Consider the following 15000-nt stretch of genomic DNA (forward strand, 5'->3'; position numbering starts at 1 on the left):
CTGATAACCGAGATTGAGTGAACCAATCAGAAAGCTAGAAACGCAATAACCGAGGTCGAATATTTAATAATGACAATTAGTATCACCCAACTAGTGGACTAATGCAAATCCTGCATTTTGATTGGTTACTATTAGTAATAGTCCTTGAGTAGCGAAAAGCGTGACGCTTTCTTTCGTTTAATTCCCAAATAAATATTTCTTCGACTTGCATTTGCTAACTTTGTTATTGCCTTTTCTGTCCGACTAGTTGGGCGATACTAAAACAATTAGACCCTTCGCCCTCAAGGGCCACGGGTCAATAGCCCATTCGGCTTCGCCTCATAAGCTTTTGACCCGTAGCCCTTGCGGGCCACGGGTCTAATTGTTAATTAACGTCACAAAGTGTTGCCCAAATGCTGCTCCTAAAGTAAGGATAAGCTGCTGCATTTACCCTGACCTAAAAATAACCGTTATGCTAACCTTTGTCCTAACCTTATTGTTAGAAATAGGAAATGCTTAGACTTGTACATTGGATAGCTCTGCGGCAAGTAATAACTAATTAACAATTAGGCCCGTATACGTAGCCTTTGAGGGCGAAGGGCCTAATTGTTTTAGTGTCACCTAACTAGTCGGTCAGAAAAAAAAGCAATAAAGTTAGAAAATGCAAGTCGAATAAACATTTATTTGGAAATTAAGTAAAAGAAAGCTCCACGCTTTTCGCTACTCGACGACTATTACTAATAGTCCTCTAGTAGCGTAGCCAATTAAAACGCAGGATTTGCAGGAGTCTACTAGCTGGGTGATACTAATCAAACATAGAGAGAGGTGACCGCACAGAGCGTTTTAACCTACAAGCGGTGGGACAATCAAGTGACGGACACAAAAAGAAGTTTCCCCATTGCGGTTGTTGTCCTTTCAAGCGAGTTACTGGCCAGGGTTACGTTAGCTAAGTAACTAAACATTGGTTGTGCAACTAAAAAATGTTAGACGAAAACCTACAGGCCATTAATCCAATGGATATGCATGGATGTGTTTATGCGTACTTTCTTTGATTAAACCTGACGTCACGGTGGCCATGATGGTGGAAAGAACAATAGCGAAAAAGCCTTTTGGGAATTTGACTCTATCATTATGCAAAATTTGAGGTACATTTTTCTATTATTTTGGCACCAACATGGACGTCTTATCACGTGAGTGCAATCAAAGAATACTTAGACGGAATGCATAAATGGCGGCCAAAAATGTATTCTTTTGTTTATGCGCTAATTAGACTGACTAGCCGCGCTCTCAAGAAACATTTCCTTTGTATTTTGTCCATGCAAACGAGGCTAGTCAGTTTAAAGAGCGCATAAACAAAAGAATACATTTTTGGCCGCCATTTATGAATTCCGTCTGTGAGATCACTCGATTAGGATTTATTAGATTCTAGAAATCGTAACGTTTAACAAGCTTCTTATTCGTTTTAATGCACTTGAGGAGACAGGTTCAAGCCAAAACTCTATAACTCAGCGCTCACTTAGTTGCATTTTTGTCTTTCATAACTGAGGAAGAAGTTGAAGGAGCACGTCTAATTTGGTAAAGCCCATGTAACTATTTATCAGTTCTTGACTCACCTCCTACTCTTCATAACAAGGTACGCCACCACGAGAACAACGATGATTAAGACAATGCCCGCGGCAACGCCAAGACCGATGTACACTGAAAGCAATGAAATGCAATTTGTTGACAATACGGAAACTAAAATGAGAACCTACAAAAATTATGTACGAGGGTCGGGGCGCAGCTCCTTAAACGACTCTCGTGATCGGTTCAGGAAACAATGGGCACAAACAGAAGCTCATCAAAGGGAGCCTCAATCTCCACAAATTCCTTGAGTCAACTCTATCCTGAGTAAATGTATCTTTAGGAACAGATTTCTCCCGCGACAAAAAATTCATATTTTCCTTGAAGCCGAGATAGCTCTGCTTTGATTGGCTTTTACAACAGCCTTTGTGGGCACGCTGAATCTCCCAAGGGAGATCAGTTAAAATAAACAGGTGTCGGCTAAAACTTTGGTAGCTTAGTGTTTGGTTAACAAAGTTTTGAAATCCAAAGAAAAATAAGAATTGATTTTTTGGTCACAAGGGCACTTAAACGATTTCTAAAGTGAATGAATCTTGCCTGTCCAAGCACTTACTTGATGACTTGCTCTTGTCTGGTGTCGCAGCCACTTGCCCAGGGGTAGGCAATGGCTCTGCGAGAAAACACAAACAAACATTTACAACTTTTATAGTCATATGCACCCAAGCCGTGTAACAAAAGCGACAGGGAGGTTGATCTTGTTTATAAAGAGCACATACATGGAACATTGCCCTCCTTTTGAATTAGTTTTCTATCGCTTATAACCACGTTTGTACGTAACCGCTCGAAGTTCATTCCATTGCCGTGTCCACTACAATTGCCCAAGATGTATGCTTTTTAATTTTAGGACGTCAATTCCTAATCACTTTAAGGTCTGTAATTTATCAATACATTTTCACAACATCATTCAGAATCTACAGGGGGACACTTGTTTTGGGAAGTTATATGTTCCCCTCCTGTTCCATTGTTTTATCATGCTTCATCAGGAGCGCATGAGTAGGAGCTTGCCTCTCCCATACAAACCCTATGAGTCAGCCTTTGATCGTATCTTTCTATTTTTAGAACGCCACGAGTTATTCGGCTCTGCACACACTGTTTAGAATGGCCAATCAGAATAAAGTTTTTGTGGAACAAAGACAAAAATAGCAAAAAAAATGTATGCAAATTGTGCAAATTAATGTAAATTGTTGTAAATGTGAGTTTCCTGCTCAAGGATTAGTTCTAAAAATAGAAAGATAAGCGCAAAGGTTGACTCAATTATATAATGCATTGGGAGGCTCCTAGTCATGGGCTCCTGGCTTCATACATTCTTCATACAATTTGAAAAGAGATTTAGAGAAGTATGGAGCGTTTTCACTCACGTGACCAGAGCCATATTGGATTATTGAAAAAAAAAGAAAGTCTTTCCATAAAAATAGAGTTTAATTCCCGGAGAATTAGTTCGGATCACCAACATGGCCGCCGTGACATCACCTGAAAACACTCTGTAGGAAATCGTATGAACGCTAGTGATTTATGGGCACGAGCGATGCAATTTCAAAACTTTAAAAACATCACCAGTGACCACAAATCACATTAGGCACGAGCACGTTCATACGATATTTTTTTTTTATTATATACTCAACAAAATGACTCCATCGCTGCGTTTCCATTGCAACTTTCGTATTGCACTCTTTAACCTATTTATGCATACATCGCTGACCAATCAGAAACGCGACATCCTGTTGAGTATATTTAGCAATTATTCGCCGAAGGCGAGATGAAGTGTAATTACATAAGTGATTATTTGAAAAATATGTATTTTCTTTAAAACAATCGATTTCTTCGTCTGTCACCTCGACAAAAGGGCTTACGGCCATTTCGAAAAAATGCTTTGGTGATTATCGGGTAATAATCACCTCAAATGCAACCAATCAGCACAGAGAATTTTCAAAAACCACCTATGTAATTATACAAAAACTGAATAAAGAATTGCAGCATCTTTCTGTTGCTTTCAAGTCTACGTCATTTGTTTCTGTTGTCCGGATTGGGCAACTTTTCAACCACATCGCACGAGACTTGCTACATCGACCAGACAAAAATCTCACTAAAACGACAACATCACTGTCTTATTCCAAGGAGCAAGGCAATGGAAGGTACTTACGAATCTGACAGCGGTCTCCGCTCCGATCACCAACACACCTAAAATGAGAAAGATTGCTATTATCCACACCTTCTCCAATCTCGTCCCCAGAGTCTGCTTTTCTTTTGTTCTGCACCAAAAACACGGACTCTGGCCACTTCCAAGGCAGGAAGTCCGCAAATAACGGACTTCCAGCTCGTCTACGCACTTTCAGAAATTTGAAACAACAGTGATTGTCAACGGTTACAACAAATGGACCTTCACTACGACTGCGCATAAATTGGAAGGGCAAACTTCTCAAGATAAAAAAAAATGGTCTTGACTTTTTACCGACTATGCTTTCACGAAAGTAAACACAATCTATCAATTCTTATCGTACCCTAAGTCCAACGCCAATTCAAGATCAACCTAAACCGGCTCCTTTGAAACTTTTCCCACGGATTGTCAAGACCAATTATGATTCAGGACAAACTAATTCACTCCACTCATTTTGCGAGAAATATCTGCCGCGGGATTGGCTCTCCTCTGATCAGCAGAGCACTGATCTACCGGCCGCCGGCAGCAACCATCAGGGTCTTCAAATTACTGAGAAATCCCAACCTCTGAAACTGACATCTGCATACCAAGGCAAGTATCAACACCCGAGGGTAGAAAAAAAACCCTGTTTAAAATTTGTTCGCAACTTTCATTTTATTTGTTTTTTCAAATTTCACGACAGAGCACGGCTGAGCTGCAATTGCAGTGTTCCCTTTACAAAGCCAGACCAAAATAGTGAGCAGTTCCTTTAACGCCGCACACAATTTTGTAAACCAATGTTGTGTCACGGGGTTTATCGTTTCCTAAAGGTTTTGAATGCTTAATCATTCGCAGATCTCGTTCCAAAGCCCGCATTCAGTTCGTTAAAAATCCTTCACGCGGATCTGAGTTACACGAGCAAATGCTCTACTACCTGAACCAACCGTTCGGCGGTCTGAGGGGCCGGACATTCTGTCGCCGGCCCTTCGGGGAGCAGCGCCGGCGCAGTGGTGAGAGCATTTTTGTGGCCCGAATAAGCAACTTTCACGATACCGTCAACTGACGACAACTACCAGATTTCAGTTTGTTTTTCTTTTCTTATTTAAATTTTGTGTTCTTAATGGGGTAAAACAACAATAGCTCTATTAACTAGCACGAGCAAACCAAAACCTATAGAATTCTGGTTCTTATAGTCAAATGGCGTCATCATGCAAATGTCCTATTCAGGTCACAGTCTCGACGTGATAAGTGGGTCGAGGGTTTCCCCTCTCCTCAAAAACCAACATTTGATTTGATTTATGTTGATTTCAATTGCAATGTGCCCAATTAGTGCTCCAGCACTAGCAGACTAGACACTTAAGTCAAGTTTATTATTCAAGTTCATGCGCACAATAATGATGACAAATCATCGCCGTTAACGTCAGTATTATTGCAAATGTCAGAACGTACTTGCAGGCTTTTGTGCCGTCTTTCTTTAGGGAACAGCTTCCTCCGTGCAGGCAATACTGGTCAAAACATGCTGAAAAGGGGACAAGAACTACTAAAACGCCCTGGCAGAAATGCCATAGAAAGATGTTAGGGATTAAAAAGAGGAAAACTGAATAAGAGGAAATTATGTAATTTCAAAATTGGAGCTTTTGTTTCGTTGCGAAAATTTGTGGCAATGTAATAGCCCATTTCCGAGTTGCTGTATGCCTCAGTTTCAAAGCGAGTCCTGGTGCACAGCCATTCAAATGGGAATGAGTTGCGTATTCTTATGCAAATCAAACTCATTTCCCTAACAATAGCTGAGCACCAAGACTCGCTTCGAAACCGAGGCAAACAGCAACTCGGAAATGGCCCATTGTGTAACACTTTTTAAAAAATAAATTGCTTGAACTGGAACTGGCTGGAACTGGCATAAATGGTTGTGATGGTGGAAAGTGCCATCCCAAGATATATCATCATTTCTTCAGCTATTGGTTGACTGAAAATTTAACAATTTTGAGCTTAGTGGACAGGACTCAAATATTCGAAAGTGATATTGGCTGAGGGTGACCTTCGATTCTGGTACAAATATGCTATCCATGGCTGCTTATCAAGAATAAAAATTTTCGGCAAGTGTTTTATTGCTTTGCCTTCTGGCTTGATACCGTAGAATGTTATTTCTTAATTTACTTGTCTTTCCGCTTTGGATTTCCGTGTTATATAAAATAATTTTTTTGTTAAATTGTGTTTGTGTTGTCATTCGGCTTTTTTTTTTTTTTGGCAGTATCAAAGTTCCTTACCTCCACAACTGAAGTTAATCTGGTCGTCAGGGTAACCGCAGGACCGACTTCTATTACAAATGACTTCTTCACTAGCACATGAACTAGAGCACGGCTGCAGGGGGGGATTCTGGCCCGTACAGTTGTTTGGATCATTACCCGTCTTGCATTGCTTTCCCGTAAACGCAAATGGACAACTGTGGAAACAAATTATCACCATGTTATCAAATACAGATGACATTGACTTAAATTTTTTTTCCAGGGATAAATGTCATAACTTGCTTCAACTAGTGATAATTAAATATTTGTCCGTTCTTTCCTTATTTTATCAAATTTTTTTTAATTTAGTTTTTCCATAGCCAACGGGAATTGATGCTCAAACCGTGGTTGAAAAGATTCTAAGCAATTTTCTCTAGCTCCAAAACTGAGCGTAAAAGTAAAAACTCCTTTTCTTTTCAGAAATAACACACAAACAGCGGTGACAAACATCAGATACGAAACGTACCAAGCGTACGAAATGTCAAGTAAAAGATGATTTAAGTAACTATGCGTTTATATCTGATGTTTGTCACCGCTGTTTTACCGTAAAAGAGTTTTGGTTTGAGGAAATTGCTAAACTCAAAAGCGTAGCTAAGCCCTAAAATAGTTCTAACCACTTTTGGTGAATTAGAAAGGTGATGCATGATACAGGGGGAGGGGGGGGGGGGGGGGGATCCAGGATTTCTCTTCGGAGGGGCTGCACCACCAAGGAATGTCGTAGCTGACTTATGACGTTTTTTTGCTGTATTAGAAAGCCGCAGGTCTAACGGGGGTGGGAGGAGGCACCCCTGCACCCTCAACGGCATCGCTCAGTATTTTTAACCAAATAAATGCAGTCAAAGACATGCAAGTTCGTTCTGATGGTCACTTACAGACAAACTCTGAAGCCATTCTTATCAAATGTACATAAGCCATCATTGACGCAGAAGTCATTTGTCGTGCAATCTGCAAACAAAAACAAATGTGATGACTGGAGTGAATTCTAAGGCCCCGAGCTAGAAAGCTTTCCTATTTTCAATCAAGATGTATCACAAGTAAAGAAATGTTCCAACATCAACTACTTTCTCTGTGTTCTATAAAGAAAATGGTGAACTGTTTTCCGGCACGCTTCCTACTCGTACTACGATGCATACCCGGAAAAATCCGAGTGCTTACGAAGAGCAGTCGAAGCTATGACCCATCCTATTAGTAATTTCAATGGTCCACCATATTTTTCTAGTGAGAGTTAGATAAACGAGAAATTCGTCCTGAAGACCGCAAAAATAATTCTTTACCGGAAAGAAAATTCTCAAGGGAAGAAAACAATTCTTACAATTGTTGTAGAGTACGAGGTGAATTTTTGCCTAGGATATTTCAGACTTTACCCTAGCCTATTTTTTCTCAAATTAAATTCAATATATTTCAAAGCCTTGAAGTGGTACTGTGATAAAAAAAAAATCATTTTTTTCTCAAGATTTTGTAAGTGTACATGTGTTTGAGCTTTGACTTTTATGCAAAGGCTGCCGGTTTACTTTGAGTGTAAGTTTTAGATTTCACGGTCCGCCTTTACGCACGTTCAAAAGCCTGACCGACTGGACCTCAGAGGGTTAGAACTAGGGAAAAGTGACGTGATTTACATAAATAGCGCCCAAATTTGAATAACAATACTGTATACATCCTTAGCCTCGTGTTTATGTTTCAAGACAAAGGATTTTTTTCATGAATGTGAGGCTAAGGATGTATCAAGTATTGTTATCAAGTTATTATATATGCAAAACACGAGTTTTAAAATCTGAAAGCCCGAACTCCCGTGCTGCATATAGAGCGTTTTCACTCACGTGACCAGCAGCCATATTGGATTATTTGCATGAAAATAGAGATAAATTCCCGGAGGATTAGTTTGGCACACCAATATGGCCGCCATTTCTTTGGTTTGGAACACCAACATGGCCGCCGTGAGGTCATGTGAAAACGCTCTATTAATTCAGTCGCGTAAAAACGCATTGCATTCTTCAACTAGTGAGCCTTTGACGTCACTTTCTCCTCGATCCAGCTCTCTCGAGACTTTAATGTTAGTAATGGCGGACCCGCATTGAAAAGGAAAATTCCAGTTAAAATAAACAGGTGTCTTTCTGAAATTAAGGCTTAAAACTTGGGTCACTTAGCGCTTAGTTAACATAGTTTTGAAATCCAACGGAAAAAAAGATTTGATTTTTTTTAATCAGTACCACTTTAAGAAGAGGACCCAATTCAGAAACATCAAACAAGTTTTGCACTTAACAACATGGAGATTTTCGATCATTGGAGATATAAACGTTCCTTCAGCTTTAACGACAGGAAAATCTGGCTTGAACGTTAACAGGACTTGAACGGATGACCTCTGAGATATCAAGCCTGTTTCTCAGAAGCCCCTAAAACCTTACTCTCCCGGAAAGCAATTGTGCAACTAAGATCCGCTTATCCTGGAAAGCTGCTCTTTTGACATGTTTTCATGACCTGAAACGTTTTTCTTCTGAAAACACAAGTTTGTTGAAGTTTCTATGTGTTCTGCTAGATCAATATCACTTTGCAGCCCTCACAATAGGCTCGACCCAGTCCTCTCATAGAACTACGGTTTTCGAAATCCGTCATAAATATCGGGAAAAATTAATACCTTAACAATTCATTGTAAATCGCGGATTTTACCAATTGAGAAGATCTTTTTCGATGTGCTTTAAAAATATTTAGATTTTGAAAAAGTACCGTAAAATTACATACAAATCAGTCCTAAACGTACGAATGTTGTAATGTTCAGGGAGTGGAAGCTAATCAGTATTGTCCGCATTGAGAGTTGCTTAAGTATGCTAAGATTCCAGGCCCCAGTTGTTCGAAAGGGTGGATAGCGCTATCTACCGGATAAATCGGACTATCTATTGGATAACTCAATTGGTTTTGCTAGTGTTTATCCGCTGGATAGTGATTTCTCCGGTGGATAGCGTTATCCACCCTTCGAACAACTGAGGCCAGTACGCTACGAGTCCGAACATTCTGTTGGTCCTGACAGTCGAAAGCTCATTCTTGAGCATTTTCTTTTTTAAATTAACACAAACTAAAATCATAGGTTAAAATCATGTAACTAATCGTTTAATCTTGGTTAGTGGAAACACAGCAGGTATTAACTAACCTCCACAATATTTTTGGACCTCACTCGCGCTATAACCACAGCTATTTTTCATGTCACAGAATTTTGTTATAGTCTCACATTTCTTGTTACATGCGACTTGCAATTCAGGACACACAACCCTTTCGCATTGCTTGCCGGTGAATTTCGATGTACATCTGAAATGCAAACAATGCCGTGTTACAATAAGCAGTAAGGCCCGTTTTAAACGTCGCATTTCACATGTGCCGAATCTAATGCAAATGAGAAAAATATATTGTTTTCGCTCATTTGCATTAGGTTCGGCTCATGTGAAATGCGACGTTTAAAACGGGTCTAAAGAAAATGAATCGGAGACAAAAACGGTGGAGCGCCAAGACCAAAAACGTGACCATGAAACCAGTGCTTTTCGTCGTTTAGTATGGAGAGCCACAACTTTCGGCTTTTACTTCGTGTAGAAGACACACATGACGTAAAACAATAGAACAAAAATCGTGAAACAATACCTAATCAGAATTCTAAACACAACATATTCATCGAACCTCGTCACCTAATGACAAAACCACACCACAAGACAAAACTTTAAGACCAAAATAATAAAGATTACATAAGAAAGGCATGGCTTTCCATAGATAAGTTTGGTTACTCTCGAGAAACAGAGCGTGGTTGCCACTGATTTCGTGACCAAGTCGTTACAACAATAGCGCTCGGGGTCGGTGTAGTCTTTTTCTTAAGCAGCAGTAACTTCACAACCCTCCTACATATTTACCTCTTGACGGACAATTTAGTTCCTTTGTTCGTTTTGTTTGGGCTGACCTCGACTGAATCTCCTTCCTCGCTCTTCCGTTAGCAAAACTAAGGCCATTTTTTCCAATCTTGAAAACTGAGTTTTCGGAGGGAAAATGCTTTTAAGGCAACACGGTACGTTAGAGAAAGGCAAATGATTATTGTAGCGGTATTCGCGAGTATTATCGTTAACTTTTCGAAGTTGACCGTATTTTGTCCTTTTTCATATTTATGATAACTTTTCCGCAAAGGCACTGTTGCAACATTATAAATCGAGGAGCTTAGCCTTACTTGCAAACTGGATTTCCTTGCCCATCCTTTACGCAGGTTCCTCCATTGAGACAGTAATTGTCTGTACACTCTGGCATAATTAAGAAAAAAATGAAATAAAATTATAATCAAGGCATTAGCTTCGACACTACTCTCTTTCCAGAAATTGAAGTAACCTTCAGTACCTAAAAGCGAGGGAGATTATCTTTCGAGATTTCCCGGGCCTGGCCAAGACTTGCTAATGTCATTTAGGTTTCGCTCCTGAGATTCTTAAAGATTCTACTGTGTATCTATATAGATATTACGAAGCCTCAAGGATCAAACTTTCTTGCAAATGAAAAGATACTCCTCACACCTGATCTAAATGCAACAATTTAACCACAGCACAATCACCCAGAATTCCATTGCGTAGTTCAGCGGTCAAGGCAACACAAGACTCAGTTAGCAGAGATGCAGGGTTCGCCTTCCACAATGATGTCAGGGAATTGATTCGCGGAATTGACGACATACGGGGGTTGATTTTGCTTGTTCTCTTCTCTTCTCCGAGAAGGTCTTTTCCGGAAACTTCGGTTTTCGCCTCTCATCAAAATCCAACTTTTGATTTAGCTTTAATTTCATGCCATTGCATTGGATTTACAGTCGTCCCAATATGAATAAGACTTGTGCCCAGCTTGGTGAGCTTGAGACTAAAGACGCCATCATCCAACTCATCGTCGTCATCACCAATTTAAATCTATCATCATTAAAAATCTACGAAACCGTTCTCACCTTTGCAGAGCTCGACGTACTCCGCGGGGCTGAGAGAGCAGTTAACTTGTTTTCGGCAGACTTTCGACGGTTCGGCACAGAACCATTTGCCCACCCGGCATTGTACCTGAGTTCTATCGCAATGACAATTTGTGCAGATTTCGCATCTTTCTCCAGTATAATTCTGGTAACACCTAACAGGTGAACACTTAACAATTAATAATTCATAGTTTTAACCACAATTTATATCATACTTGATCAAGCTACGTCTTTCCGGATACTTAAGTACGCAAATACCTGAAGAGGATTATTAGAGACGACTGGGCGGTTAAAAAAAGTTTTACTCGCACCACTGATGAGTAGGTAAATTCACCTCACAATCTCATTGCAATGTCAGGCAAACAAGTATTGAGAATGCAGATTTGTATCAGTAAAGGGGTATTACTTGATGTAACACCAAATTCTCATGACTCGTAAAGAAAGTCGACAAGCTACGGCGCAGTTAAAAAAAGTTTTACTCCTACCACTGATCAGTAGGTAAATTCACCTCACAATCTCAATGCACTGTCAGGCAAACAAGTATTGAGAATGAAAATTTGAATCAGCAAAGGGGTATTACTTGATGTAACACCAAATTCTCATGACTGGTCAAGAAAGTCGACAAGCTACGACGGCTAGGTGAACAGCAACGCCACAAAGCAAGATCATCGAAGAGATGTAATTATCAATGGTGCCTCGACCGTTTTCTTTACTCTAGCCGTCGTAGTCGCTTTAACTCAATTTACTTTCCTGATGGAAACGCGAACGATCATATCTTGTCTGTGTACACCAATTATTTTTAGGGATGACGCAGTGGTTAGAGCACCCAGTCCCCCACCAATGTGGCCCAGGTTCGATTCCCAAACTCGGCGTAATATCTGGGTTGAATTTGTTGGTTCTCTTCACAGCACCGAGTTGTTTTTCTCCGGGTACTCAGGTTTTTTCCTCTCCCCAAAAACCAACATTTGATTTGATTTGTTGATTTCAGTTTACAGTGTCCCAAATTAAAGCTCCAGCGCTAGAAGACTAGACACTTAATAAAGTTCCTTTCCTTTGCTTTTTTCGAATAGACTCAAAACACACATGTCGCCTTGTCCGGAAATCGAACCCGGGCAAAAAGGATGGCCAACCTTGAATTTAATTTACTTACACACAGTCTGGTCTGCCACGAGCGTCCAGTTGACACTTTCCATTTATACAATATTCTTTGGTACATTCTGCAGAAAGATAAATGTACTTTAACTATACTATTAAAATACGTTTCATAATTCCTTTGCACCTTTTCAAAGGTGGCTAGTTCACTTATTCTAGATCGTTTATAAATGCAGGATAAATTTTTAGCATTGTTTTTCTCGAAAACGTTTACTCACTTTGCTAGTGCTTTGTGATTTTTCGGCACACTTTTCGAAAAGTGTTAAAATGGCTTCCACAACAAATTAAAAATAGACCTTCCACGATACGCAAAGAGTTTTAAGTCAAGAGCATAAAAGGAAAGCTCGTTTTAAAATCTCGTGCGGTACCCAATCAGCATGATTCTCTAACAAAGTGGAGCTTTCTTACCACAATGGGCCTCGTCACTTCCGTCTGAACAGTCATACTTGTTGTTGCATTGCAAAGTCTTGTTGAGGCATTTTTTATCTCCGGGGCAATATATTTGAAGGTTATCACAATTTGCGTTGGCTGCAAGCGAAGAAAACAAATGTCATGTCTTTCGGATAAACCTGTCTGATTTCAATGAAGTGGCTCAACTTGACCTTCGCACTTCCATGTATTTCATGGAACCCGTTACAGACCATACATTACTTAGTAACCTGAACAAATGACTTTGTCAGCGAAACCTGGCAAACACACAAACTCTCGATCAAGAAAGTCGAGCTAAGGCGTATAACATTTTAAGGATACGGCGGCTATTTTGAAATCCATTGTTAGCTATTATGGGATTATAAGGGGGTAAGTGCATACTAATTTGCCCTCTTAGTATCCCATAATAGCTATTTGAAACAATGGATTTCAAAATGGTCACCGTTTCTGTGAAATAGCCTATTACTGTCTAGGGGCTGGCTGTTGATCGTTTTACAGAAAATTTTAGTTAGTACCACTGCTCGAAAACGTCAGAATCGCAATAAAATAAATTACAAAAGAATGGACACAGGCTTGCCATGAAAAATAAAACAAAACAAAACAAAACAAACCTAAAAACAACAAAAACAACAAAAGAATAGATTACTCACGGCAGTCTGCACTAAAACCTTCATCAGAGTGATCGGCACAATCAGGGACTCGGTCACAAAGGAACCTCGATGAAATGCATTGGCCATTCAAGCATCTGTACTGGTCGCGGGTACAAAACTCTGGGTTCACTGTGAGACACAAGAATATTGTTTGGAAGTTCACATAAATTACCTCACTTGAAGACTACTGCGAGGCATTGCATGCGGGAGGGGATACAAATCGAGTAGACACATGATAAGTGTTTACGTGGGATGCTGACACTGGGTTTGCGCGTCTGTCGTCACAAAAAGGTGATGCCAACGGGAATGAACGGAAAGAAATATGTAAACTGCAGGAATAGAAAAAAAACCATACAAACAAACAAACAAAAAGCAAGGGAAAAAAGAAGACGAAACGCGGGATTTCAAGAAGTCACCCACCACAGTACCAAACCCCCACAAATAAGGCCTTATTTTTGCGAGGAGCACAAATGTGCAGAGGACGCAGGAGATGAGCACAGGGTCATCAAGGTAAATGGTAACAGAAAAGCAAAAGAGGAGCTACGGGATAAGCTGAACACTGCAAATCAAAGGAGATAACTGAAACCAACTCGGAATATAGACAAAAAGATAAGCCACGTGACCAGCCGCCATGTTTTTCAAACTAAATAAACGACTGCATTTGTATACAAAATGGAGTTCGATTCCTTCCGGAATAGTTCAAAACACTAACATGGACGTGATTTCTTCCTTTTTGAAAACCAGCATGGCCTCTCTGACGTCATACGCATGCGGTCGGTCTAATATTGAGGCTTAAAATAAACATTCCGCTAACAAGTTTATGCATTACTTTATACGTCTCTACGGTCAGTAGTTGTCATTGTGAGAAATCATGCAATAAAATAATACAATTGAATTGTGTTTGCTGATACAGACAAAGCACATGAATAACAGGGAACAATGCCACAACGGAAAGCTAACGTTTTTAAAAACTCCAAAAGTTACAGCCTCACAACCACGCAACGCAAAACGTACCAGGAGTAGAGCAAGGTGTGAATGAGATGTCATCAATCGCAATGTCACTAGCATCGGTTGGACCTCGCTGAGCTTCAAAGATGACAGTAAATGACGTCTTGTTCTTGACAAGATCACTAAAATTGTAAACTCCTCTGAACCAGCCATCGCCCTGATTTCCAGCCTTCTCCCAAACCTACACAAAGAAAAAGCAAAAGGGAGAGATCATTTGGGCATTTTACGTTGACTAGATAACTAGAGAGAGCACTGTCGAATACCTTACATTTTCGTGTAGTAAGCAGTTTTAAACACCACTTCTTTTATTCACAAAAAAGGAATAATTTGATTTCCTGAGGATGCCTAAGGAGAACGTTTGGCACAAGGATAAGTATCTTACTATAGAATTTTGAAAAATACAGATCAACTACAGAAGTCACAACGTTGGTTGCTTCTGTTGATGTTTCCATCGCACGTGGAAACTAATAGAAGTTTTTCACGCCACGTTTTGCGCATTTATTCAGTCTGAGTGGTTGTTCCACTATGATACGAGTCCAGATAGTGTTTGCTTGCAGTTAAAGTCAGCTTGACAACTACAAATTGTATTGCGAAAGGCGTGGCAAGGGACCTTTTCGGTTAAAAAAAAAACGGCTCTAACAGTAGGCTTTTAATCAATATTTTCCATTAGATATACTCCCGTCCTTTATACTACTCTTGCTCGTCCTATTGTTCAATTGCGAATGCAAGAAGCATTAGATTTTCGGCCAAGTCTCGGGTAAGATAAATAAACACAGCTAA

General features: G+C 39.9%; 1 protein-coding gene across 1 annotated transcript in view; it reads right to left on the reverse strand.

The window, feature by feature from the left end:
* LOC138000759 (MAM and LDL-receptor class A domain-containing protein 2-like) overlaps positions 1 to 15000 on the reverse strand; it is a 219297-nt gene that overhangs the window by 5950 nt on the left and 198347 nt on the right. The window contains exons 121-133 of the mRNA XM_068847403.1: positions 14227 to 14401; positions 13213 to 13341; positions 12542 to 12661; positions 12132 to 12198; positions 10964 to 11136; positions 10217 to 10286; positions 9164 to 9318; positions 6894 to 6966; positions 6004 to 6179; positions 5186 to 5255; positions 3743 to 3780; positions 2156 to 2212; positions 1593 to 1677 (exon numbers count right to left, since the gene is read on the reverse strand). Coding sequence (XP_068703504.1) covers positions 1593 to 1677; positions 2156 to 2212; positions 3743 to 3780; positions 5186 to 5255; positions 6004 to 6179; positions 6894 to 6966; positions 9164 to 9318; positions 10217 to 10286; positions 10964 to 11136; positions 12132 to 12198; positions 12542 to 12661; positions 13213 to 13341; positions 14227 to 14401 — 1388 coding nt within the window. The remainder of the gene's footprint in view (positions 1 to 1592; positions 1678 to 2155; positions 2213 to 3742; positions 3781 to 5185; positions 5256 to 6003; positions 6180 to 6893; positions 6967 to 9163; positions 9319 to 10216; positions 10287 to 10963; positions 11137 to 12131; positions 12199 to 12541; positions 12662 to 13212; positions 13342 to 14226; positions 14402 to 15000) is intronic.

Source organism: Montipora foliosa, chromosome 1 (assembly GCF_036669935.1).
Source record: "Montipora foliosa isolate CH-2021 chromosome 1, ASM3666993v2, whole genome shotgun sequence".
NCBI lineage: Eukaryota > Metazoa > Cnidaria > Anthozoa > Scleractinia > Acroporidae > Montipora > Montipora foliosa.